The 27,631-nt window shown below is 48.6% G+C and overlaps 1 protein-coding gene across 2 annotated transcripts in view; it reads left to right on the top strand.

Annotated features, from left to right (window-relative positions):
- Fam78b (family with sequence similarity 78 member B) overlaps positions 1–27,631 on the top strand; it is a 92,845-nt gene that overhangs the window by 18,287 nt on the left and 46,927 nt on the right. Inside the window, exon 2 of one of the 2 annotated variants that reach the window (XM_021244702.2) lies at positions 7,048–7,365. The exons of the other annotated variant lie outside the window; for it this stretch is intronic. Coding sequence (XP_021100361.1) covers positions 7,048–7,365 — 318 coding nt within the window. The remainder of the gene's footprint in view (positions 1–7,047; positions 7,366–27,631) is intronic. 2 annotated transcript variants of the gene reach the window in all.

The following is a 27,631-nucleotide window of genomic DNA, read 5'->3' as shown; positions in this document are numbered from 1 at the left end:
TGCAAGCAAGAGCAGACCTCACTGTGCCTCTGGCTGACTGATCCCCATGTATGGTAGGAGTTATTATTATCTTGGCACCAAGCCTGCTTTCCGTCTCTGAAACCACAGCATGTTAGATCTAGGTATTGGCCACACCCATCACCAGGCTTTCAAGTCCTGGTCTTGACCCGATTACTCTTCCCTATGTCCGTTGCTGCTCTGCTGAGCTGAGGTTTGTTCTCTGAGCATCTCTTCTAGGCTGCAGTTCTTTCTGCTGTCTCGTCCTAGACCTGGTCTCTCCTGCACTCCAACCAAGCAAGAGCCAAACCCAGGACTCAAATCCATGGGGTTGGGTTCTGATCTTAGCATCCTAGGATCCCGATGGTTGTGTGTGTGTGTGTGTGTGTGTGTGCGCGCGCGCGCTGGGTGGAATGGAATTCTAGGGTTAGACCTACAAGAAGAGAGAGACAGAAGGTCATTATCACAAAGTGGTAAACTGAGCCCAAGCACTGGATTCTGAGTTTGGGACAGGACCTAACACTGCCAAAATAAATGATCCCCGGGTAATTCCTACAGCCAGAATGAAGCGGACACTAATGCTCAGGAAGTAGTTGTTGACTTTGGGGGGAAGTTACTGGGAGTTGAACCCAGGGAGCAGTGAACTACATCCTCAGCCCTTGTTTTGAATGTTTTATTTTGGGACAGGTTCTTGATAAATTGCTGAGTTGCCCAGGCTGGGCTTGAATTTGCAATCTGCCTGCTTCAGCTTCCTAAGTAGCTGGGATTGTAGTCAAATGCCACTGTGCCCAGCTCGGTTTCTACCTTTGTTGAGAGGTTGACCGAGATGTCTCCTAAGACTCATTATCCATGTGTCCACGTTACCATCCTACCAGCCTTCTGGGTTCTGAGTCTGAGCATCAGCTGCATGTGCATCCCTGACCCACTGTGTACTCTCAACTCTCATCCTCCCTTTTCTGAGTCATCTGGGTCCCTTTATAGGTATCCCCGGGCCCCCCACAAAATTGCATATCTTTGCTTGGCATGGTTGAGCTCTGACCTTGGATTGCTTGCAGCTCGGGTACAGGTTACAGAATTTTCTCCTTCCGCTTGTAACCAAGAACAGTTTTCCATCCCTTCTCATTCCCCAAAGGACTACATTGTCCTAAGTAGCCCGTGAACAGCTCTTTAGTAATTATTTTATTGAACATGTTTTAAGCCTCATCTTTATACCAACCTCTGTTTTAGCACTGGGCACAACGAAAATCAATGTAAGTTTAATTCAGAGGTAGAATAAAATGACTCAGTATCCTAAATAAACATAATACTTATGGTCCCAGGTGCCATAAAACCCTGAATGAAAAATAGAATTTGGTCCTTGGACCATTCAAAAAGAATTTGCAAAAAATGCTGGTATCAGTAAACTGGGACATGTGTCCATTGCACTAAAGCCCTAAGGCATCCCTCTGAATTGTCCCCAGGGAAGATTCTGCACTATCCTGTGTGCAGGTTGGGGACCCTAACAAAGTGCTTTCATTCACAGCATTTTCTTTGCTTCCCAAAGTAGCTATGAGAAGGTGGCAGAGGAAGTGTCATCTTTCTTCTGGACATGAAGAAATTAAGGCTCAGAGAAGTGATGTGCCTTGTCTAGAGCCAGAAGGAACAGATGAAAGATTTCTAAAGTCTCTTCTGACTTACTCTCTATTATTTGTGCACTCTACCATCCTACTAGCCTTCAGGTTCTGAATTTGAGCACCAGCTTAGTTTGCAGCCAACCACCGAAAAGTCATCTTTCATTTGGGAAACTTGCATGGATGGGCTCCATTTGGTGCCAAAAATGTGTCTGGCTTGAGCCTGTCCTTGATCATGTACAGATCCAAGACTGGATGTTTTGCTGACTCTCTCTATGATAATGCATTGTGGTGTTAGAGTCATAAAGCAGCAAGAAGGGAATTGCGAAAACATCTGACTCATCCCTTCCCCTCCTCCTCCCAACCCAGATCCAGGCGAGTGTTCTGTGCCCTGCAGACCCTTCCTTGCTCCTGTTGCCCACAAGAAGCCTTCTTTCCTGTGGAAACTACAGGCAAAGCACCAGTCCTTGATGGGTCTCTGCAAGCTGCCCTGGAAGGCAGGATGCCAGACGCACACTGGGAAGGCTGGGCTCAGGCACAGGAGTGAGACCGGTGAAGGCGTCCTGTCTGGGTACCGTGTTTAGGGGGTACCTCTGGCTTGAAAAGATGGTCTTGATGGGAGCAGCTTTAATGGCAGAGATGCTGCCCGCCTGCAGCTCTGGCTTCCTGAGTCTCTCCCCGGGACCTTCCCAGTGGCACATCCTTCACCATGAGAGTGGACTCAACTCAATTTGAGCCCATTTCCTGGCCCCCCCACCTGTCTTCATGACTTAGTTTGAGACTCAAGGAACTGATGTGCACCTTGAACATGAAAAGTCAAAGTCTAATAAATGGTGAGTTCTCCCAAGCCCCACTCCACCTCTGAAAGAAAAGAAAACTTCATTTCATGGACGGGGCCAAGCGAAAGGGGCTCCTTTTTTATGGAAAGATGAATGTGTGCATAGAGAAGCCTCTGGGAGCAGGACCGTGATGAAGAGAGAAGAGGTTCCTCCCAGGAAGAAAGGCAGGTCTCACCTGCCTGAGGTCTCTGGACCTTTGATGTGTCCCACCCCCAGCCCACTGCAGCTGAAGATTTTCCCCTGAAGAAAGTTAGTTTACACCTCGTTGCTGAAGCAGATAGCTGAGGTGTGAGAGATAAACAGCCACCCACTCCCTGCCTGTCAGGAGCCAGCGCACTGGACAGAGCAGTGAATGGGGACCTCTCTCTGCTCCCCTCTCCACCCACCCCATTACTCTCTGATTCTTTCTGCTCCATCATGAGGAGAGCCCCACTCCTCCTCCCATCCCTGCCTGCCACCGTTGGAGGGAGACAGATCAGAATTGAGCTAATCCTTTAAAAACGGTGTCATGTTCCTGTGCTTCCCTAGCATAGAAGCAGTTTAAGGGCTCCTGTGATTCTGGGTTTAAATCTGTCTCTCTCATTTCCTACAAATTTATTGCCATCTGTTGACTGTGTCCCTGTGACATCCACGTCATCATCATTCATAAGGAGGCTTGGACCCATTCCTGCCCCCTCCCTCCCAACTCTTTCCCATCCAAATGCCTGAGCATGGATCTGTGAAAATGCGTGCGTGCAAACATGTGCACACACACACACAGTGACCCTGTCAAGCAAGTTTGAATTTAAGGTTTGCCTCCCATATAACTCAGAGTGGGCATGCACCAGTCCCTTCATCCCTTTCTTGGGTGCCTTTTGCCAGTGGTTTGACCTCTCTCGTCATTAGCTACTCCTTAATAAAACCACCCTCCTTTTCTCATATTTATCAGAGGGAGTTAGCAGGTTGTGCCTCGGCTGTCTTCAACCCCCAAGGGCACCCATTCCCTCCACGTTCTGCAACCCCTGATCCACACACTGAGGCTCATAGGGTTTGGGCAAGAACTCGAGATGATGCTAGGTGTGGTGACACACGCCTGTCACCGCATCACTCTGGGAGGCTGAGGCAGGAGGATCGCAAGTGTAAGCCCAGGTTGGGCAACTTAGCAACTTTGTGAAACCCTAATAAAAAAGGGTGCTGAGTATGTGGCTTAGTGTGAAGGCCATGGGTTCAATGCTCAGTACTGCAGAAAAAAAAACTAGCAAAATGCACTGTGCCAGGCACAGGGCTTGGCATGTGGATAAGGGATTGGTGGAGTTTTCGTATATGCTGGGTCCTGCTTAACCTCTTGATCTTCCTCAGATCTGTCCTCTCCGTCCACTCCCTTAGTGTCAGCCTTACCATGGCCTCCTGGCCTCCCTGCCACCCAACCCTAGTTCTGCCCTCTACCACCAGCTGAGTGGGCATCTTGGTATATAAATCTGATCATTACACATGCGTGCACATACCCCACCAAAAGCCTCCTAAGGGTCCCCATTCCCTTTAAGATAAAATTCAAACCCTTTAGCAGGTCATGCCAAGACTCTGGTGACCTAACCTCTCCTGGTTAGGAACCAGGGGCATCCGTAACCTGCCTTGTCTTCCTGTCCCTCCCTGGCACCTGGTCTTGAACCACACGGCATGACAGGCAGTTCCTAGCCATATGGCCTCCAGGCCTCTGCTCGCTGTTCCCCAGCTGGGCTCTCCCTCACTTCTGCTAGAAGATACCTATGCAACACGAGGAAGCTTCCTGGCATCCACCTCCAGTTTGTGTTCCCCAGAACTCTTAGGTCCTTTAATCTTCACGACAACCCTATTTTAGGTACAGTTACCACTGTGGCTCCTCATAGGTGAGGAAACTGAGATAGAGAGGCTTGCCCAAGATCTCACAGCTTTTAAAGGCTGGGACTTGAACCCAAGCATTCTGTTCCCAGATTCTGCACCTGTAACTGCTGGCCTCCATAGCCTCTTCTGCTGTCAGCAGAACCCCACTGTCCCCCCCACTGAGCTCCTGACCTGAGAAACCTCGTGCTGTTAATGTTTGGAGCCTGGAGCTTTCCCGCTGCTGGCCTGGGGCAGGAGCACAGTTCTTAGTGAGACCCTTCAGGCTGTCTCTCTTCCTAGGCTGGTGGTGGTCAGGAAAATATAAGATTAACCCACTGTTTGCAGCCCATTGCCCACGCATCGTCCCATAAATAGTGGGCCTCGAGTGTCTTCTGCGTGCTGCAGCTGAGGGGTGAGGCGCCTGTGAGAGAGATGACCAGGCTCCATTTCGGGGAAATTATCATTTGATTGAAGAGATAAAATATTCCACACATACCTAAAGTAATGACAGCGATTCTTCAAATCACAAGCAAAACCAATTTCTTCATTTTCTGGTCAATCCTCGTGTATAAAGAGTCTCCCACTTCTAGCCAGACACCAAGCCCCTTGGAGGGGAGGACCAGGCACCCATCACGCACGACACTAAGTGCTGGTGCTGGTGCAGCACTGAGCCTCCCTGCAGGCTGATGCTTCTGCTGCTGCCCCATGTGCACCTCAGCAATGCGGTCTTCCCATGGTTTGGTGGCAGAGATCACCCAAAAGATATGGGCGTCTGGGAAGGTCCAGGTGGGAACTAGATTTCTAGAGACAGAGTCTCAAGCTGCAGTAGACCTGAGTTCAGGACAGCAGACCCTCCTTTAACTGCAGTCTAACCCCTGCCCTGACAATTGTTTCCCATTGCCCAGGGTCCCCTTCTGACCCACCTGGGTATCCACTTCCATGAGGCAGCTGTCCTCTTCCGTGCAGACATACCCCAGGGCAGGGCAGGGCAGGGCAGGGCAGGTGTAGTCTGCCTGGCATACACAACTCTGCCCTGTCCCTGTGTATGCAGACTACAGTGCAAGCTGTCAGGACCTGTGCAGCCGAGATGACCAGATGGCTGCCACTTATTTGTCATTTACCCTTTGCCCTGAGCCACCTTCATGTGCTCCTCCATCCCTCCAAGCTGGAACATACTTCCCTCCTGTAAAAGGAGGATAAACATGCCAGCTCTGCGGAGTGTTTGTGAAGATCCTGTATTTATCCCTTTAACAAATACTCGTTATAGGGCCAGCTCCCAGCACAGGCGAAAAATTCAATTACAGTAGCCTTAAAATCTGTCTTAAACAAAAGACTTTCAAAGCTCTGCAAATACAAAGGGAGGGATATTCTTCTCTCTTCTCTTAGTTAATGATTTGTATGGCTAGGATGTGTGAGGAAAGGAATACTTGATAAATATCTTGCTCTAGAGTCAAACTCACAGCGATTTTCACATTCCCAAACCTCCTGTGTGCTTCGCATGGGCACTTGTCCCGTCAGCCATTTGTCTCACTGTGGTGTGATGCATGTTGACTTGTTTATTTCTCCCACTAGAGACTGTGGGGACAGATCAGATTTTTGTACCTTACTCATCATTGTCCTCAATGTTGTGGCAGCGAGACCTTCTAAATCTTCCTCCTGCTCACTTGCCCAGCTGTCTGTGTCAGGGAGCATTCGCGATGCATTAAAGGGACACATTGAAACACTTAATGCCCCTCTGATGAAGCTAGTTTTGCTGACAGAGGCTTTGTTGGCTGAGGCCGTATCGCAGGTGAGCTAGTCTGGTTAGTTGTGAACCCTGAGCAAGTTGCTGGGTTTCTCTGAGCTGTAGTCCCTCCATCTGAAAAGTGGACACGTTATAGTGATACCTGTCTTGAAAGATTAGGAGTGAACAGAATTATGGAAGCCGCTGTATAAACATCAGGGCTGTTCCTCTCCATAGCATGGACAGTGATGAACCAGTGAGCAGGATGGATAAAAACCATGCCTCCCACCCCCAAGCCTTCTTTGTTTGGTTGTTTTTTGTTTTGGGGGGTTTTTTGGTACCAGGGCTCGAACTTAGGACCTGGAGCTTTCGAGGCAGGCAGTGGAACCACTGAGCTAATTTCCAGCCCCCCTCCCAAGGCTTCTTTGTTGTGTTTTATCATTAAGCATTTTCATTGAGAACCTCAGCAGACCACAGTTTGCTAGTAATCAGCCACTTATCCTAATACTAGCCATAAGGGAAACTGAGGCACATCATGACAACCTATCCAGCATCAGCCACTTAGCAAAAGACAGGCCTCCTGCAGAACAGTCTCCTCATCTACCCGGCGTGCCTCTGTCCCCCCTCTGGCTCAGTCCGGCAGTCAAGTTTCAGTTTTATTAGTGGCCATGGCTGTTGAGTCCTAAGATGCAAGCTTCTACCTAGTTTCTTAGAATTATCATTAATTTCTAGCCCCTAACAGTGTCTGGAGTTTGATCGTGTGTTCATTCGTGCTCTCCAGTCCATATTGGTGGGCTCACTGTTTCCCAATATATTGCACCCCTTTTTCCATGACAGTGGCAGTGCTTAGACACCAGGGTTGGCAGCATGTGGGTTGTGTGAACATGCCAGGCATGCAGAGACCATGAGCAATGTGACTTCTCTGGGAGTGTCCCAGCCACTTTTACGGAGTTCCCTTCGAACATAGGAGAGACCAGCACTGCCAGAGGGAGTCAGAAGCATATGTGCTCTGAACTCTGTTTTCTGCTTACTTTTTCAGTCTTCTAAAGAAGTCTACAGAAACCTGCTTCCACCCTCCCCCTCATCCTACATGGCCATTGTCACATCCCACCTTCATTTGGGTGGCTGCCACCTGGCTTCACATCCGGGAGAGCTTAGCCTCTTACCTCCACTCCAAGAGCAGAACAGCCCAACTCATAAGGAAGCAACAAAACAGGAGGCCTTCAGAAAGCTCATCAGCTCTCTGCTTGGAAGACTGTACTATGCTACTCTTGACCACAGGAGGAGCAGCCTTGGGGATTGAGCTGTCTGCTGAGGGCTGCCCGCAGCCACCTCTGCCAGCTGCATCCCAGTTAAGGTTGGTAGCAAACCTAACCCAGGCAAACGTGGTCCCGGTGCTCAAATGCTGCTCCCCACTCCAGGAAGCCTTCATTACCCCACCCCAGGCTGAGTTACAAGCTCCCTCTCTGTTCTCTCTGACAGCTGCTCTTTATATCACTACAGCCATTTGATAGAAGTTTAATTACTGGTTTGAGTGTCTCCACAAAACTACAAATGTCAAGTGCAGAGAGACATCTCTTTCTCAACTCTATATCCCCTAAAGCCAGTGCAGTTCACAGCACATTTTTTCAGGGCTTGTTGAATGAATAGTCTGACTGCAGGCTGGGTGTGGCTCAGGGATAGAGCATATGCCAGGCATGCTCAAGGTCCCAGTTTCAATTCCCCAGTACCAAAAAAACCACATATGAAGTTATAGCAGTTTGGTTTGGGCTCTAAGATTCTGCTACTTATATGGACAATGTCAAGAAGAGGGGAAGTACATGGATTTGGGGTTTGTTTTGCCTACAGATTTTCTGCATTGTAGGGCCCCTGTCACTGTCCCTGATGTTGGCCAGTCTCCCACTGAATAAGGCCCTCAGATCAGCCTTCTAACATTGCTGCTCTCCCTTTAGGGACCTCCGTTCTGTTAGCTGCAAAATGAGAGCAGAGACTAGTGGGAAACGTTTCTGGTGCCCTGCCGCTCTGTGCCTCTGGAGCTCAGAGTACACTCCACAAGCTCCAGGATATTCTTCACATTAATGTTCAGAAAACTGTAAAGGTTTGGTCAGGGAAAGAGACGACTCAAGGAATGTGACAGCTGTCTTGAATTATTTGAGGGGCTGTTGTGGAGAAGACGAAAAGGATTAGATTCTTCTGAAAGACCCCAAGGACCATAAACAAGACCAGTTATTAATTCATTCAATAAATATTTTTTGAGTGGCTGCCATATGTGAGGCACTATTTTAGGCAGTCATGAGGAAAGCTGCCCCCAATCCCTGGCCTTATAGAGTTTATGTTCTAGTGAACAGTGATTATCCACAAATCAAATAAATGCAGTGGATAGGAGGTTCTCAGACCCACAAAATGAGCTGCCTGTGAGCTTTTGAGTTCTTTTATGTTCAAGGATATATTTAGTACTTAGAATCCATTTCCAGTGACTGGTTAAACTAAATGACCTTGTTGGTTCCTTTTAGCCCTACAATCCCATGAGTCTGAAGCTAGTTAACAGGAATGAGCTGTCTTTCTAACACCCCAGGCCCAAACCATGACCTCTACTTTGTGGCAACATCTCATCTGGGGAGCTGGCGTGAGCTGTTTTTATGAAAAGCGCCAAGAAACAGTGCTCCAACAGGTCAGGGGAATTGACTTTCCTTGAGCTCACTGATAATGCAGCTGAGGAAAGCGAGGTCACCGGGGATGGGAAACATGGTTGAAGGAGCAACAAAAATTAGTCAGAAGAAAGCAGAGGGCAGGAGAGTGGAGACAGAGCCTCGGAGGAGAACAGTGATGAGCAGGCAGACCAAGAGGGCACCTGCAGCTGGAGACCCAGGGATGGGGCCTCACCCTCTCAGGCCCTGCTGACTTCAGCCTCTTCTCGAGGGAGGGGTCTGGCCTTGGTGTACCGGGTTCCATTGCCAAGGCATACTCCTTGACCAGCTCAGGGACATCCCGCCTGAGAGAAAACGGAGATGAGAGGAATAAAAGGGGACAGACCCGAAGTCCTGCACACTCTAACCTGAAACGTACTTAGGACCAGCTGCCCCCAGGGGGCCCAGGCGCTGCTTCTGCTGTAGCCGTGATCCCCCCACCCCCGCCCCGCTCCTGCATGTGAGGTGCACAGGCAAAGTCTGCAGGTATGGAGCAGATGCACCTGAAGCAGAATTGCGGTCCCCGATGCCTGATACCCATTTTGTAGGGCTGTCTGTGCTTTTCAGGGTTTTCTCACACAGTGATTACATCATGGTGCAGTAGCAAGGACATAGTCCTCCTGGGACGCCAAAGGCCTGGGATTCTGGCATTTCATTTGATTGCCAGCATTCTCTGAGATAGATCAAGTAGGAATTATTCCCTCTCACCTGCAGATGAGGAGACTGAGTCACAGGGAGCTCATTTGTCAACAGTTACAGAGCTGTAACTAGTATTAGGGCCAAGATATTATGACAGTGAAAAAGTACTGGTTTATAGTTTTGAGTTGTGGATTCACTGCTGTCCAGCTGCGTGACTTAAAATGCATCTGTTTTCTGATACTTAGTTTTATTACCTATAAAATAGATTGAACCAGAAAAAGAAAATGTGATGGATAGCTGGCATCTTCGTTTCCATTAGTGCTTTCCATGCCATGGCAGACGGGTATTTGAGCACTGCCCGGCATCTCATTGAGCCAGTAACAGCCCTAGAGACCCCAGCGTGGTGCTACTGGAGCAACAGCCCCTGCTGAAAATCAGTTATCTTGTAACATAAAATCACTTGCCATTTCTCAGCTGGCTCTCCAAGTTCTTTTCCAGCCTAACATTCTGGGCATAGGAAACCAATCTCCTCTCTTTTGGTCCTAAGCTCTCTCCGCAGTTCATGCTGGAACCTGTCCTTTTCTAATATCAGTGGAAAAAGTAACAGATAAGAGAATGAGAAGGTCTGGGTTGAGGCCCCGTTTTTCTTCCCTCATGAGTTCGTTTCCTTGTGTTTAGAGGTAGTTATGAGAAGTAAGGGAATAAAACAAGCCATCACATTTCCAAACCAAGAAGTACAATACAAGTACATTCGCTTGGCAGACCTCCCTGGGTGCTCCTCTGTGAGCTAAGACACAGGAACCTGAGCTCCCCACCAGGGATTGAGGTCTTCTGCCTCTCTGGGAGCTGAGCAGGAGCCTGGACTACTGACCGTCAGAGCACACTGTGTTGACTGGCTGTTTGTTTCTGCACATGCCAGGCAAGCATTCTACCACTGAGCTACCATCCCTGCCCCACCCTGTAATTTTTGACATGGTCTTGCTGTGTTCCCTAGGCTGGCCTCCAACTTGTGATCCTCCTGCCTCAGCCTCCCAAGTAGCTGGTTAGAAGCAAGCACCATCAAACAAGGTTGCCATACATGTTCTTCACCAGATACACTGTCCAAGGCCAGGTGGCCCAAGGCCTTGGATAGAGACAGATTTTTTTTGTCACGTAACATCACCTTCCATGAGCCCATTGCTTTCTTCTTTTGGCAGATCTTCCTGTCCCCATTTATTTATCTGCTCTTTGGCCTCTTTACTCTTTGCTATTATTTATTGATAAAGTGATGCTACATTGACACAGAGAGAGAGAAACACATTGATTGATAGAGAAGGGTCCCAATTCATCATAATAGTAGGAGCAAGAGCTGACAGATGAGGCATCAGAGATGGCTGTCCTGTTACCCACATCACTGATCTGCTCCTGTGAGCCAGCACACAGCTAGAAGTCAGCTTCCGTGACCCTCACACCTGTCCCTGCAGGCTCAGACTTTCCATTACTCAGGCTCTGTGAAGATTAACGTGTCATCTTTAAAGCACTTGGCGCTTCTTGGGAAAAGCCATGCTGTGAATTCAGGCATTGCTAAAAGATTGAACTCTTATTAAGTCTCCGACACCCTCCGTGCATCAGAATTCTCACAGCCGTGTCTGTTACATCCTCATGTCCTCTGCAGATGCCCAGCTGGTCCCATAGACAAGCAAATTACTGGCAGGGTTTGGTTAAGACACTGTACTTAGCACACCTGGAGTACTGGTGAGTGACAAGTCCCCTAGAAAAAGGCCTTTTGAAAAGAAGCTTGCCAGGTTTTTGCATTCTTTCAGCTCCAACTTGTGCATGCAAGATCCTCTGGGGTTTTCCGAGGTCTTGGGAGACTAGATCTCTTCTTAATATATCACAAACCAACTTTAGAAAATAGGCTTTGTCTCTCCCAATTTTTAAATACTTTGGATTATTAATCTTTGCACCATCTGTGCAGAACACACACAGACTGTGACTGCTTAGAGAGAGGAAACTCATCTGGAACTTTTTTTCCCCCAAGCCCTGCCCACTTGACCAAGTCATGACATTAAGTTAGGCGCCCTGTGCCTGAGCCTGTGTTGAGTGGGGGAGGGAATCCAGGACTGCTGAGATCTGGTGGAAACTATTCCAGTTGGGATTTCTCTCTGGCTTGGTTCTTTTTGCGTCCCTTTTCCCTCCTAGCTGCAAAAAGTGACTGAACAGCACCATGTGTCTGTTCTGCATTTGCGTCTTCAAGGAGATGGTCTGTGGGCTGTGTAAAAAAAACAATCAGGAAGCACTGAGGTAAGGCAGTGTAAATCTTCAACAGGATGGTGACCCCCGCAAGTCCACCTCCCCACTTCAGATACTGGAGTTGGTAGGCCATTCCCAGTGAACCCCATGGCCAGAGAGTTGTTTCCAGAGTGCTGGACTTTGAAAACAGAAGATTGTGTTTTTTCAAATGTCACTACTCTTACACTTTAGCCCTATTTTGTGTATCCCTGCCCCTCAGCTTCAATTTTCATTTTTCTTCTGAGTCAAATATAAATCTTGCCCACATGGTGTCTAAAGAAAATGCCTCCTGAAGTAGGTTCTAGCTGGCAGCCATCTGGAGGGAAGTAAGCCCTCATAAATGGACTGCACTTTTTCAGGGGACTTGTTGGAACCTCAAAATTGGCCTAATTAATGTGTTTGCATCATACTATACCTGTTTTCATTGAAGACTTAATTAGCATCTTTAAAAATAATTCTTCAGGTGAGAGATGTTAATGACTTCTCATCCTGCCCTGCTGAGCAGACCAAGAGAGCTTGATAGTTTTAGGCCAAAGAAAAGGAGGCAGTACTTTACGACTTTACGCTGTAGGTAGTAAATGTGTAAATCGTTACTCTGAGAAACAGTATGGCCTGAAATTATAAATAGATTCCAGGAATGAACTTTTAGAGAGAGTCATGGATGACAGAGATAAACCGGGTTATTAAAGGGAAGCCAGGGGACATTTCCTGGATTTTTGTAGTTAATAATACAGATGGGTCTCCCACATGCTCCTTTTACTCTCATGATGTCCCCTGCGGGGACAGAATAGAAAGTGGTGACTGCTGGTCTGACCTACTGAGCCGTTTTCACATTCTCATGCTCGGTTCTTTATAAGCCAGCTTAGTTATAGTCAAAACCTTTGGGGTTTTTTTAGGTTCTAGTTTCTTAAACAGGAACTTCTTCAGGGCTGTAAAATGATTTGGAAACGCTATAGAATATTCTGCCTCAGCCATAACCTGAACTCCAGTCCTGCCTCTGTCACTAATTGTTCATCCAGGCATGGTTTCTGATGTGCAAGGTGAGAGTGTTGAATTAAATGCCCCCATTGTTTCCAGTGGTGCCAGTGAATCAAGGTTCTATGCACACTCATTCAGGGAGCTCCAAGAGTAAAAAAATGGGCATGAGGAGGACTGCTTGGTCTCACTTTCCCAGAAGGAAAAGTAGGGCATTGTCCCCTTGTGACCTTGTAGGGATGGTGCGAGGAGACCTGTATGAGCCTGGGAAAGTGCCCGCAAACACTTTTCCTCTTGGCCTGGGGAGGAATCTAGTGGAGAAAGGAGCCATGTGGGAGTCAAGCAAATCCACATTCAGACATGGCTCAGTTGCCAGCTGATTCTGTCGCCCGTTAGAAAAATGAGGGTTGTGATGAGGGTGAAATGCAGCTAGTTCCCCTTATGGATAAGTGCTCAATAAGTGAGAATGCTGAGGAAGGAGCAGAGTTGCAGTGCAGGACTGTTAAATGGCAAGGTGCTGGTGAGCAACCCTCTGAAAAGAAGAAGCTGCCATAGCTGAAGGAAGCAATGGGGAAAGGTCACTGGCTGTACCCCGAAGCCCATGTTGGACAAAGACCTTGTGTAATCAGATGGGCACCAGATTCATGTTGGAAGACTCACCTCTAAAATTCTGATTCCATGTCCCAGGTTATAGCTAGGTTTTTTTTCTCAAGGCTGCTCGGCTATACAGATTAATATAGTTTAAAGAGTCCATATATTATAATAAGTCATCGGTAATAGACATTTGTGGAGTCTGAGGAAGACCAAATGATAAGAAACAAAGATATCTTCTAGTTTGGGTTATCTTGCTGTCACCTGCTGGTGGCATACATCTTGGGAAAATGTGACAAGTGTCCTGTCTTCTCCTGAGAGTGTAAGGAGGACTACAGGGGTCATGTTGAGCTTCAGGTACTGCCACACCACTGTGGATCAGGGCACACAGCTTCACAAAGGTCAGCTCTTATTCCCACTGAGGAGGCTGAGGAAAGAACTCTGGAGTCCGGCCTCTAGCAGAAATCTCATTCTCAGAGAGAGAAGGAGATGCCTGCAATCCTCTTCCCCTGTCAGGACACCAATACCTTCTCTCCTTCATGGACACTCCACTTCCCCCAACAAGTTCTCCATATTGCTGATACCTGGAGCCTGGCTGCAGAGTTTGTTTCCATATTGCAGAAGGCATAAACAGGACAGTCACACCCCTCCACACTGCTCCCACCGCTCCCATCATGGCCATCTTGGGAAACCAGCAGCTACTAGGATGCAGTCCCATCATGAGCTGGTGTTGTAAATGGAGTCACTGCTTATCTAATAGCAAGTTGGAGTAGGAAGTAGCAAAGCTGACCTTCCAGGTTCACATCGTTGATGTGCTATGTTTTTACTATTGGTTCTTTTGCAAAAAACAACTAGAGGCAAGTGGCTTTTGAACTTTGAGACTTCATCCAAATGTGAACTTAGTCTAAGTAGGTGGAAAGTTTTGGCAAGAAAAGAGAATGGTTGAGGTTCATCTATGGGAGGGATGGAGGGACCCTGTTGGTGCTGGGCCACGTGGTGCTAGCAGGACAATGACCCATGGAGACATTCTGTGATATGGTAGCTAACCCTCACCTGCAACTTATTGCACATGCATCCTGTTTTATGCCCTTCACAAACACTTCATTTAATCCTTAACAGTTACCCTGCAGAGAGAGGTAAGGAGTAATAGTAACCCCATTCACAGATGGGAAAACTGCAACATAAAAATTCAGTGACTTGGAATTTGCAGCACCAGGTCTTGAACTTGGGCAATGTCCATCAAGTCCAGTGCATCATAGTCTTTACACCCTGAGCAGGAGGGAGAAGGGCAGTTTGAAACCACCTCCAAATAACAGAGAAAAGAAAATCCAAAGCACCTTTCAGTTATTTATGTGAATGGCGTAACTCCCACGTTACCCAATAGTAATGATAGGGTATCACTGAACATGTCATATTCGTTTTATAAGTCTTGTTTTATGATGATGGCTAATGTATGCAGTCTCCATAGCCTTTTGCATTTACTGTAGAGATAGCTGCTGACAGATTTTTTAAATTGGAGAAAACTGCTTTGGTGAGCTTTTATGCCCTTCCTGACTTTTGGCCTCAGATTGAAGCACAAATTTTTATCCACAGAAGTCAACAACTTTCACTTGAGTGGGAAAAATGCAGATATGCTACTGTCTTGTAGTTTAGATAGAGGTCATCATCTTCTTCCTCTTCCTGTCTTCCCCTCCTCTTCCTCCTCTTTTTCTTCCTCCTCCTCCTCCTTCCTCTCTCTCTCTCTCTCTCTCTCTCTCTCTCTCTCTCTCTCTCTCTCTGGTACAGGGGATTGAACCCAAGGCAGTCACACTGAACTACATCCCAGCCCTTTTTCACTGTTTATTCAGAGACAGTTGGTAATTTTTTATTCAGACACTAAGTTGCTAAATTGCCTGGGCTGGTCTTGAACTTGTAATTCTGCCTTAGCCTCCCAGAGTGCTGAAATTATAGGTGTGTCTTTGTTATTTTCTCATTGCTGGGACAATATATCCTACACCTATAAGTTAAAGGAGGAAAGGCTTATTTTAGCTCTCAGTTTGTAGAGGTTTCAGTTCACAGGGCTGGCTCCAAGGTAGGGCGGCGTGGCAGAGAGGCATGCTAGAGGAGAAACAGTCTGTGGCATGGCAGGCAGGAGGCAGTGTGACTTTTTTCATTCTCTTTTTATTCCATCCAGGCTACAAGCCTATTGGTTGGTGCCACCCACACCCAGGATGGGTCTTCTGTCATGCAGTAAATTCATCACCCACCTAGAACTATGCTAAACCAGTCAGTGGACTAATCCAGTACCTCACACCCATGATCCGGTTACTCCCGAAAGCCCCACCTATGAGCACATGAGGCTTTGTGGGGGACATCTAGAAGCAAGTGATAACAAGGCATGAGCCGTCATGCCCAGCATAGACCTACATTCTACTGAGCATCTACCATATGAAGGCAGATTTTTTTTTTCAGTCACGTCTGCCTCCCTCTAGAGAAGCCTGCTTCAGGATCTTCAGCTCAAGCCCTGCAGTCAGCACATAGCATAACCTGGCTTTGTCTTTCAGAAGCTACAACAAGACCTTGGAGGTTAGGAAATTCTTCAGTGGCTCCCTCCTCTGAGGGCCACCTAAGTCAAGCCACCTCTGCTCTTGATTCAATTCTTTTTTTTTTTTTTTTAGATGAGTCTTGCTGTGTTCCCTGCTAGGCCTCAAACTTACAATCCTTCTGCCTCCCTTGAGTCAATGGAATAGGCAAGGCTTGGTGTGGGATTTCCCAGCATGGTGTTCCCAACACAGGGTTATTAGCTTTCCATGGGCAAATTCCCAGACTCCATCACAGCTCTTTGAGCAAGGAAAACTGATCTTGCTGGTGTTTGGTGTCAGCAAAGTCACTTTGTCCTGAGGGTTCCTTTACCCCTTGGTGGGAGGTCTTTTCCTGTCTCTGACATCCCCAGCCCCAACATGGACTGGGGTGGTTCTCATCGCTGGAGCACTCTTGCCTGGCCCACTGGCATGGGGCTTAGCTGTTCTCTGGGCTTCTTGTATTGCTTTCTACTGTCTTGTTTAATTTTGAGGGCTTTATAAAGTGCTTAAAGCAGGCATGGTGGTGCATGGGTGCCTGTAATTTCAGCTCTTTGGGAGACTCAAGCAGAAGGATCCAGCCCAGCTTGGGCAATTTAGCAATTTAAAGAGACCTTGACACAAAATAAAAATGGGTTGGGGGGTGTACCCAGTACAAAGGCCCAGGTTCAAACCTCAGTATCAGAAAAAGGAAAAAAATGCACCTGAGGAGGCTCAGGGGAAGAGCTGGCGGGCCAAGTTATCCTGCCTAGCCCCACAGCATTTGGTCATCTTGTTATCTAGCAAGGCTAATAGTGACAGCATTTTTGTCCCATCTGATGCATCTCAGTTTTTGTCAGTGTCCTCCTGTGCCGATGCCAGTACGATCTAGGGGAAAATACAGGTCTAGGAATTCAGGAACTGAGGCACAGCTCTATTTCTGCCACTGTGTTACCTGAGAAAAGACACACAAGCTGTTTGTGCCTCCATTTCTTCAACTGAGTCATGAGGTTAATAATGCCCATGTGACATTAATTCAGGGTTTCTCAACCAGGGCACTGTTGACACCTTGGCCTGGATAAGTTCTGGGCTGTGTCGGCTGTCCTCGTCAGATGGTTGGCAGTATCCCTGGCCTGCACCTACTAAATGTAAATAGCACCTCCCAGTTGTGACAACCAAAAGTATCCCCAGGTGTACCCAAGTGTCCCTGGGGGAGAAATTCCCTCAGGTAGACCACATCAACACATACGGTTATCAAGACGTGTTAAATAACTGTGCAGGAGCACAGGGCATCATGCTGCTTTTCATCCTCCTCCTGTAGCGTGCTGCTCTACGCAACTCAAGGAAGTGTGCATCTCTGTTGACTAGAGTCAGTACCTACTATCTGTCAAGTGAAGAGTCAGAGATGAGTAGCCCTGCCTGTTATCAGGGGTGATGAATTCTCATGGGAGGAAGAGTTAAGCACAGAAATGACAAGAATGCAAAGTGTATATGCCTGAGACTGGGGAGCAGTTTCAGGGACCAGAGAGGAGAAGCTTCACTTTGAGTGTTTTAGTCACTTCCTCATCACTGGGACACAATACCCAACTCACAACTTCAATGAGAAGAGGTTTATTTTGGCTCTCATTTTTTAGAGGACTCAGACCATAGCTGACAGAAAGGCCATGGTGCAGTGGAAGGGTCTGGTGGGGGAAAGGTACTCAGGTCATGGCAGCCAGGAAGCAGAGACGGAAGGAGCTAGGGACAGGAATACACCCTTCCTAGTCAGGCCCCTGTGCCCCATCTCCAACCAGGCCCCACCTCCTAATAGCCCATCAGCCATGAGTCATTAGTAAACGAATCCACTGGTGCATACAGCATCCCCATGAGGCAGTCACCTTTCAAAAGCACCACCGCGAATACATGTGGCTTCTAGGGGACATTTAGCTCTAAACCACAAGGTGATGAAGGCTCAGTAGGGTTTCAGCAGACAGAGATGAGACAGCCCAGCCTAGAGGCAGTGGAGACGGGGTCGTGTGGTCCAGGTAGCTGAGCACATAGGCCTGGATGAGCAGCCAGCAGGATGTCAGACCGTGGCCAGTTTCTGAAGGCTCCAAATGCCAGGTCCGCACATTAGACCTTAGCCAGCACTGGGTGAGCTTGCTGGGATCTGAGCCGTGGAGTGAGGTGGTCAGTGCTGCAGTTAAGGAGGTGGGTGGGCATGTCAGAAGTGGATCAGAGTGAGGAACAGCCAGGTCCAAAATGAGGGGGATTGAGTGAGGTGATAGAGGACAGGACAAGAGGAAGGGCACAACCTGTGGAGAGGAAGCTACAAGAGAAGTAGCAGAGCGCGTGAGGGGTGAAGGAAGGAGAGGAGGCAAAAGGGAGTCAAATTTGGAATCCTGATCTCCAAGCAAAGTTTCTAAACTGGCCGTGGTGCCACACACCTGCAATCCCAGCAGTCAGGAGACTGAGCAGGCGGATTGCCATGAGTTCAAAGTCAGCCTGGACTACTCAGCGAGACCCTGTCTCCAAAACAAAAACAAAAAGAGTTTCCATTAATAGGACAGGAGAAGACAAAGAGCCAGGAACCTTGACCATTGGAGAAGGGCCACAGAAGAGCTTTCTCATATCAAGAGTTTTCTGGATTTGCCCACATCCGTGCCACTTCCTGTGGGAAGGACACAAGGCTTTGCTCAGGGCTGGGGCTTTCCCATGGAGCTGGGCTTCTCAATTCCATTTGTCTTTATTTTCAGTCTACTTATGTGACCTTCAAAAATGGCAATCAGTGAAAATCAAAAAAACAAAGCAGCTCACTGTGGGTCTTGTGTCCCTGTGAGAAGCACCTTTTTTATAAGCAGAATTAAAGTTGGGATTTAACTAAGTTAACAGCAGGAACAGAATCACATGTGGGGCTTATGCCTTGTGCTGCTGCTTCCTAATATCCTAGCAGCAACCCTGGGGTGTTCTCCATCTTGGGCCGCAGGACACAGTGGGGACAACTGTGCCTCCTGCACTGCTCCCTGGCGCAGGGAGCAGGACCCCATGTTAGTGTCCAGGCAGAAGGCGTCCATCCTTCCCAGGACACCTCAGTCACATTCCCATTTTGTCCCCTCAGTACATGACCTGAATTTGGTCTGTTTATCCTCTCTGAACCTTGCTTCACCACTCTCTGCCCTCTTTATTATGTCACTCCCACACGCCATGCAAAGCTCATACCGAGATCTTTAAATGCGTCTAAGTGGGGCCACAGTGATGGCTCCCAGGACAGCCACCTGTCTTCTGCCATATGTACATTTTTAGTCATTAAGATTTGTCTGCTGACCAGGGAGGGACAATGTGTATATCCGTGGATCCACCATAGGGAGGAAGATCGTCCTGCCTCGGCCGCTCTTGCTCACACACCCCATGCCACGTTCTCTCAGTGGGGAGGAGGGCCTGAGAGCAGGCCCCCCTCAGCCCCAGCCCTGGGTGTGAGCAGCAGGGTCCAGCTTCAGAAACTTCCCTGTTCTCCACTTGGGAACCAGAGTGCCTGGCTACCATGTGGGTAGTTTTCACAACCCATTAGGCATTTTCATCTCCATTGGCCCATTCAGTCGTCACAGTGGAAACCGGCACAGGTGTCAGCCTCCTACATGTAGAGGAGAGAGGCATGGAGGGGTGGGACTCAGCGGCAGTGCAAGGAGGGTGCCCAAGTGCTGTCCACTGCTGCCTGATGCTTCTGTCTTTGCTTCCTTTCCTTCACTTACCAGAAGCTTCATGCGCCCTGTGTTGCTGCTCATCACAGCCTGCATGTGGTGGGGAATAAAGGAGGAATAAAATAAATGAGTACAATAAATGAATCAGGAGAGAATGAATGAAATTAGGAAAAAATAAAGGAGATGAAATGCTAAGAAGGAAAATCTAGTTCCTGTTGATAAGTCTAACTGGAGTGTCAAAATTGTTTTTTTAAACTTAGTTCTCCTATTTTTCACCTCCTACATTTCTTTGAGTTCCTGCATCCTGGGCTTTTATAGCTTATGGATTTTCCCATGCTCCTATAATAAAGTTTATACTACCAAGGCCAATCTCACAGGTGGCTTTTATCAAGTAGGAAAACGCCTTGCTGCTGGCTGTGTATTTTGTACTGGTTATTTCTAAAATAACCATTGCCGCAGGCCCAGTCAGTCTGTGTGGCTCCATTCACCACCTGATAGCCAGGACTGTCAAAGGGGCACTGCCCACAGCCTTTGGTTCACCCCAGCAGGTGCTCAGTTGCTCTCTGACCTTGCTAGTTATTTTACTGGCTTCTTCGCACTCCTATTGCCCCCAAATTTGCAAACTACACATCTTTCTCTTTCCATCACCAAGGTGTCCTTTGCCAAGATTGTTCAAACTGGCTATACATTTTTGGTGACAATAAATTCCATTTCTACTAGTACTATGAATAATAATAACCACTTACTGAGCACCTAAGATGTGTCTAACATTTCGAACAGAGCTGTGAGCTCACAGTAGGCCCTCTGGTGACAGATGGGCTGCAGAGTCTCAAGGGTAGGGGCCCGGGAGCATCAGATCCTGAGTCCCCTGGGAAGTAGTGGGACTCCCATGTGTGGGCCTGGAAAGGGGTGGTGGTGACCCAGCCTCAGGTGAAGTCCTGCTCCCAGGGCCAAGTTCCCCACTGGATTGGTGACGACTAGGGTGGAGGCTGTCAGTGGGATCCTTTCTCTCTGTCTGGAGCAGGGTTGAAATTGAAAATGGATTGTCAGTGACTGCAGCTGCAAGAAGCTGGGGAAGGAGATGGGAAATGAAAGAGAGCCCTTGCTTGTCTATCATTTTATTTAACCTGCACAGCCCGGTAAGGTAGAGGGATTGTCTGCTGTACAGGTACAGGGATTGCTGTACAGATGAGGATAATGGCATCCACAAAGATTATGCCACACGTCACCCAACAAGAAAGAGGAAGATCTAAGCTTGAGCTCACAATCTTTTGTTTCTTCCAGCACACCAGGATTAGATTTCTGGGATGCCTTCCAGCTCACTCTCTGAGTCTAGAGTCCAACCAAGACTCCTTGTTGACATGAGAGGATGTCATGAAACTTCATGTAGGGGGGGCATTAGGGTGCACATATGAGCTCTGGGAGTGGCCCACATAAGTTTATTTTCAGCTCCAATACTTAGATCTCATGTCGCTGTGGACAGGACATATAACCTGTCTCTGCCTCCGTTGCCTCATCTGTGAGATGGAGATACACACCTGTAATCCCAGCACTCTGGAAGGTGGAGGCAGGAAGAGTTCGATTTGAGGCCAGTCTGAGCAGCTTAGCAGTTTAGCAAGACCCTGTCTCAAAAAGTAAGGAAAAAACAGCTGGGGATTTAGCTCAGTGTGAAGGCCCTTGGGTTCAATCCCAAGTGTGAGACAAAAATGCTGCTAATGACGCTACCCACGTTAGGGCCTGCTGATGTAAGAGTGGAACATTCTATGGTCCTGCAAGCTCATCTTCTCTTCTTGCTTCATTTTAGCCTCACCTGCCACCTCCCCATTCCCTGAGCATCCCAGGCAATGCTCCTACCTTCAGGCCTTTGCCCAGCATGCTGTCTCCTCAGATATCCACACGGCCAGTAGTGCAGGGTATTAGAGGCAGCCTCGTACTGCAGCAGAAGAAACTGAGCCAGAGCATGTATTGAAGGAAAGGCAGTGAGTCAGAGGCCTGCCTCCCTGTGGGTCCAGCATCCATAGTGCAACTGAATTGAGCGCCACCACTCAAAGTGGGGGTCACTCCAGCACATGCACACCCCAATGTGGGCCTTACCAAGTTAGACATGGAAAAGTACCATGTTCCTGAGCAGTCAGTGCAGATGCCTCCTCTTCCTGCTACCAGGCAGGTCTTAGTTGTCCATAGAAGCCACATTTGCTTAAACAATATAGAAAACTGAAAGGCAGAGAAAGTGAGCCCAGATTAGGAAGAGACATTTCACAGAGGTGACCTTAAGAATATAGGCTCTGGAGGCCAGGGATTTAGCTCAGTGGTTTCGCCACCTGCTGTGCAAGCACAAGGACCTGAGTTCAATCCCCAGTACCAAAAAAAAAAATAGAATATAGGCTCTGGCTGACTCATTTGGTGTCCTGAGTCCCTTCCCCTACATTGAGTTAACCAGGACAGCCAGGTTGGGGCTGGATGCCTCTGACTCCCTTCCTTCCCCAGCCTTCCATAATCCAACTCCCAGGGTTTCAAGTGGCCTTTTCTCCTTTCGCCCTCCTTCCGCTGCTGCTCATCAAGAAGCCAGTTCAGTTCTGTCATATCCTTGAGTAACTCCATTGCTGACATCAGGACTATGGGGCTGGCCCTGCCTTCTAGGGCTCGCATCCCAGATGGGTAAACCAAGGTCTGTTCACTTAGTTCTAGAGAGCACACACCCACCCATGCTGCCCGGGTTTGAACTTGGCTCTGCTGGCCATCAGTTCTGTGATTCAGGCAAGTTGCACAACATCTGGCCTCCATTTTCTTGCTTAGTGAAATGGGGCTAATGTGCCCACTGTTGTGAATTAAAATATGTTGAGTCCCTAGAACAGCACCTGGCATGTAGTGAGTGCTACATAAAGTTTGTATTTATCATCATGCTCCATCTTACTGTTTAGTGTTGTTCTGCAGTAACTACAGTAATGTGCCAGGAGCCCCAAAAGGGAGACTTAATGTCACCTAGGAGCCCTGGGAAGAATTCTTGGAAGAGGTGACAATGAACCAAGTCTTGAGGATGAGTAGGCATTTTCCAAGCAAAGAAAGTAGAGGAAATGCTCCAAGAAAGGGGTGTGAAAACCACGAGCACATCACAGAGGCATAAGACAAGCTGGTGTGTTCTAGAAACCGCAGGAGGCAGGCGCTGCTGTTCGTAAGTTTCCAGCTGGGCACAGATAGTAAGAGGTCAGATCACAGCAGGCTTTTATCCTTACCAGCTCAGCTACCATCTCTTTAGTCCAGATCCTGCTCCTCTGCTCACTTAGGAGTAGGCCCAGGCATGGACTGCAGGAACCAGTGCCCTTTCCCATGGACCCAAGATGGCCAGTCACAACTCCTCTGGGATTTTTGCTGGAGAGTGGGCAGGAGAATCTCGTGTGCCCTTCCTTGGGACACGTTTCGGGAAGGGGTGGTTCTGGGCCACAGAAAACCCTTCCTCACCCATGGAGGAGTCCCCAGTCCTGGCCCCTGAGATCCCAGGAATTGCCCTCTGGTCTTCCCATCCAGACACACCTGTGGTCCTTCCTTCTTGGCTTTGTTCTTTCTCAGTGTCCTGCCAACAAGTCCTTTTAAAAAAAATCTGAAGGTTCTTCAGGTTGGTTTGTGACATTTGCAAATGAGAAAAGTGTGACTAATAAGCTAAGGAGCTTGGATTTCCTCCTCTAAGCAGCAAGGAGCTAGCGAAGAATGTTTACTGGGGTCAGTTTTCCATTTTGGAGAGATCACCCTGACAGCTGTGTGGCCGATGAATTAGAGAAAGGTCAGAGATGGGGCCACCAGTTAGCAGCTGCTGCCCACTGTCCAGGAAAGGAGAGAAGAGGCCTGGGCTGGGCTGACGGAACCAGAACAGAAGCGAGGTGCTCTGAGAAACATGGAGGCAGGTGGAGCAGAGACCATCAGCTCTGTGTCACCTGCAAGGCCCAGGGCAGGTGATCCGTAGATGGGAGGCCTGGCTTGGCCTAAAGGTCAAGACCCAGAAGCAGCAGCTGGAAGAGGTAGCTAGAGGCATCTATTGTCCACATGTAGCCAAAGCCTTTCTGCCAAATCGCACTGTCACCTTGCCACGTTGAGGTTCAGCACCCACCACTCCACTGTCTCCGCCTCTGAAGAATTTCTTGTAAGTACATTTTTGCCTAGTTCCCCTTCCTTCCTTAGGGTAGCCCCTGGCTAAAAGTAGGTCCTCCCTCTGCCTTTTCATACTTCCCCGTGGGGCTCTCAGCCTGAGCACATTTCTCTTCTGCAAAAGAGACCACCAGTCACTGCAAAGTTCCCACTGCACAGCCTCCTGAAAATGACTTAGGCCAGAGATTCCGGGAAGGAGGAGCGAAAGCCAGGACTACCCTGAGAAGGGGGAAACAACACTTTAAAAGCACATTTTGTGTGCCAGAATCTTAACATTCATTAGTTCATTTAGTTCTTGATCCCTTCCAGCCCTGTTGTACAGGTAGGAAAGCCAAGTCTCAGAGAGATCAAATGACCTCCCTAACACCATGTAGCTTCGGAGGGAGTAGATGAGGATTTGGACCCGAGTCTGCCCCTTTTGCCTTTGGATAAATGCTTTAATTTTAACCATTTGTGAGTGGGTTGCAGCAAATTCTTGTTGAGAGGTCTGTTGATATCTAAGATGTAAGTTGGCTTAGATAGTGTTGAGTGGTAAACCTTACAAATGTGTGGAAATATCAAGCAGAGGGTGTGTTCTTTGGCATATTCACCACCTGATTAAAGGACGGCTGTGTGTGGTGGAGTGGACCTATTGACTTTGGCTTATGATTTTCCCCAACCTGAGAGCAGCTTCTCTCCATGGCTGTCAGAAACCCTGCTCACCTGGGGCATTTTTCTTTAGCCCTTGCTTTAGGCAGATCTGTGCTCTGTGCCCTCCAGTTCCCTCAGACCACTTTCATCCCCTCCTCCCAGGGAGTCCATCCTGGTCCAGGCTGAGCCAAGGGGAAAAGTCTGTCTCTGGACTCATCTCCCACTTCCCAAACAATGCTTCAGCAAATCCACTTCACAGATCTGGAAATTAAGCCATGATTCAGCAAAGCAGTCAGAGACACAAAGATGTGAGGAAGAGATGTTCCAAATGTTTATGAATGTAGGCCACAAGTACCCACCCAGTAGGTACCTGGGTGGCTGGCGCTGTCTTCAGGGCTGAGCTCTGGGAGGCTGCCATGTCAGCCATGTGTGTCCAACATTGAGCTGTGCTGTGGGAGGGCCCAGCACGGAGAACCTGCAGCCGATAACCTTGGTCAATCACTGATGACCCTGGGGAAGTTGCTTGCCACTGTCTCAAGCTCCTCAACTATAAAATGAACATAACAATCGCACCTACCTCATAGACTTTTATGAGAATTAAGTTAACACATGTAAACTGCTTAGGACAACTAAGCATTAGTATGTCGTGCTAATTATAAGCATTATTAGTTCATGGTGCTTACTGCTGTTAGCAAAGATCATTATCTTTCTTGAACCCTCTTGTGGGCCCTGTGATTTAGGGGCCTATCTTAGTCACTTTCCTGTCACTAGGACAAAATACCTGACACCCACAACTTAGAAGAGGCTTATTTTGGCTCACAGTTAACAGTCCATGGCTGGCTGGCTCCAATGCAGAATGGTACAGCAGAGGGGGGCGGCAGAAGAAAAACCACTCTGGTCATGGTGGCCAGGAAGCAGAGAGAAGAAAGGAGCTGAGGAGGGAGTTACACCTCACTGGGCCACATCCCCAGTGACCCACCTCTAACCAGGCCCCACCTCCTAAGAGAAAGTCAGCTATGATCCAATCCATAAACCAGTCACCTCCCCAAACCCCGACTCCAAGCACATGAGGCTTTGGGGGGACGTTCCTGATCCAAACCGTAATGACCCCTGCTCTGGCCCATCTCCTATGACCCTTTTCATAGAGCAGTGATGGCAAACCTTTTAGAGCTTTTGAACAGACCACTGCACCACGAGTGCCACAGGTTCGCCACCACTGCCACAGAGGATGGGGTTCTACAGTGCTTGTGCCCCTCTTTCTAGACCATTCTTTAGTGTAGCCAGGATGCTGGAATTCCCTGCTCACATAGCTTTGAGCTTCCAGGACCCGTGTGGACCTTCTCCCTGAGCTGCCTGCCTCCTGAGGGCGGTCTCTACTGCTCCTGGGCCCTCTGAGGCCCAAGGCTGAATGGAGGTGAGGGGTGGCCTTTGTGGCCCAGCGTGAGCGTGCAGCCCCTCATGGACTGTGGTGTCACATGCTCATTTCTGCACAGCCCTTCAGGGGCCTTAATGGTCTCCATTCCCACGTGTGTGCTGCCCCTTGCGTCCAGCCCAACACCCATCTCTGGGACTCAGAATGTTGAATCTGAATCTGGCCTTCCAGGTAGGAAGGTACGGTTGTCAAGGCAGGAAGATATCTCGGATTTCATTTAATATATTAGGCTAAATTTGTGACTTTTAAATACATAGTCATTTGATAGGTGGACTTTTTCTATTCTTGCCACACAGCCTGGGAACTTTAGGGGTGGGGCTGATGATGATAATCTTGGCCATGAAAAGTGTGATCCAAAAAAGGTAATTCTGAAAGCAGGCGTGGTGGCACATGTGTAATCCCAACACTTTAGGAGGCTGAGGCAGGAGGATTGCAAGTTTGAGCCCAGCCTCAAAAAGAGCAAGACCCTGTCTCAAAAAAAAAAAAAAAATGGTTTTAATAATAAAAGAGCTGGGGATGTAGACCCTGTCTCAACAATATTAATAACAAAAAAAAGCAAGTCACTGAGCTGATACCCCAGGGACCTGCACCCAGAGGTCCAGAAGTGGCTATGTTGCTGTTCCCACTTGGGTCCTCACTTCCTCCCCTCTCACTTTGGCCACAGAGATGGAGGGGGTGCATTGGAGACAGGTGTAGAGGGCAGCCTGCGGTGTGTTTGTTTCTGGAGTCGGCCCACCCCTCCTGCCTAGAGCTTTGCCCTCGTCTGTTGCGAGTCTGTGGTGTGGATGTGCCGTTCACCAGCTGCTGGGCAGCAGCTCTTAGCTCCCCGGGCTTCTGTCCATCCATCTCACTAGATCCTGCTGCAGCCCTGTGTGTTCACTCCCTTCGGTTTCCCTAGCAGTGGCCCTCAAGCACCCCCAGGAGGACTCCCACGAGTCCTGTGGTCTGTGACTCCAGCCTTCACCCCAGACCTTCTCCCCAGCCACGGTCAGTCCACACAGTTCACACCAACACAGACACTGTTGTGCAAATGATCTGCAGCTTCAGCGTGCCTGAAACAGGGTGTGCAGCACATTGCATGCATTTGTGCCCCACAAGTGTCCCTGCAGCCGCTGGGCACCCTGCAGTGTGGGCCAGGCACAGCCAGCCAGCAACCTGGGGAAAGAAATGCTCCAGAGTTCAGCAGTAGTGTAGCTGAGCTGAAAGTCCCTACTCCACCGCTAACTTGCTGTGTGTCTTTGGAGCAGTTATTTAACTTCTCTGATTTGTGGGTGCTGCATGTGTAAAATGAGAAGAATAATGCTGACCTTGTGGCTGTGTGAGGATTTAAAGAAATGGCATAGGTACAGCTCCTAGGACAGCACTGGGCACAGATGGATTCTCACTAAATGAAACCATAGACCTTATTTGTGCTCCCTAGTGGCACACACAGTACCTAAAAAGCCATACTGGTTTTTGTCTTCTTCTTTTTTTTTTGGTACCAGGGATCGAACTCATGTCCTTGCACTTGCGCAGCAGGCATCGAAACCACTGAGCTAAATCCCCGGCAAGTTTTTGTCTTCTTAAAGCCAGGTCTGGCAGCTCAGGTTACAGTGCAGCCACCAGCTGACTTTGTTGACCTGCTGCCTTCTCCCTCACCCTTGGCTTTCCTCCTTTGGCCAGGAAAAAAGTTGCTCCGTGCGCCCTGGGAATCTCACTCATGTCCCAAGTGTTGCCTTGGCAAAGCCTGGCGGAGTCCCATGCGGCCCCTCATGACATGCGTCCTTTATTCTCTCAGCCAAGTGGTTGCTGATGTGCTTTAATCTCCTGTATGAATATTCATTCCTGTCTGTCCAAGAGAGAGAGGTGTAATAGACATGGAAATGCAGGAAATGTAAAGGCTCATCCGTGGCAGGGGAGGAGAACAGCCTCTTTGGCCTGGGCAGCTGGGAGAAGCATTAAAGTGAGGTCCAGCTTCCCACTTTCTCTCTCTAGGATAAGTGAGCATTGTCCTGCTGGTCTGATGGATTCTCCCACCAGGCAGACAGAGCCCAGCCCATGCCTC

This window comes from Heterocephalus glaber, unplaced genomic scaffold, assembly GCF_053883595.1.
Source record: "Heterocephalus glaber isolate CG9 unplaced genomic scaffold, H.glaber_assembly_v1.0 deba00000738, whole genome shotgun sequence".
NCBI lineage: Eukaryota > Metazoa > Chordata > Mammalia > Rodentia > Bathyergidae > Heterocephalus > Heterocephalus glaber.
This window is presented reverse-complemented; position numbering and strand designations above follow the sequence as displayed.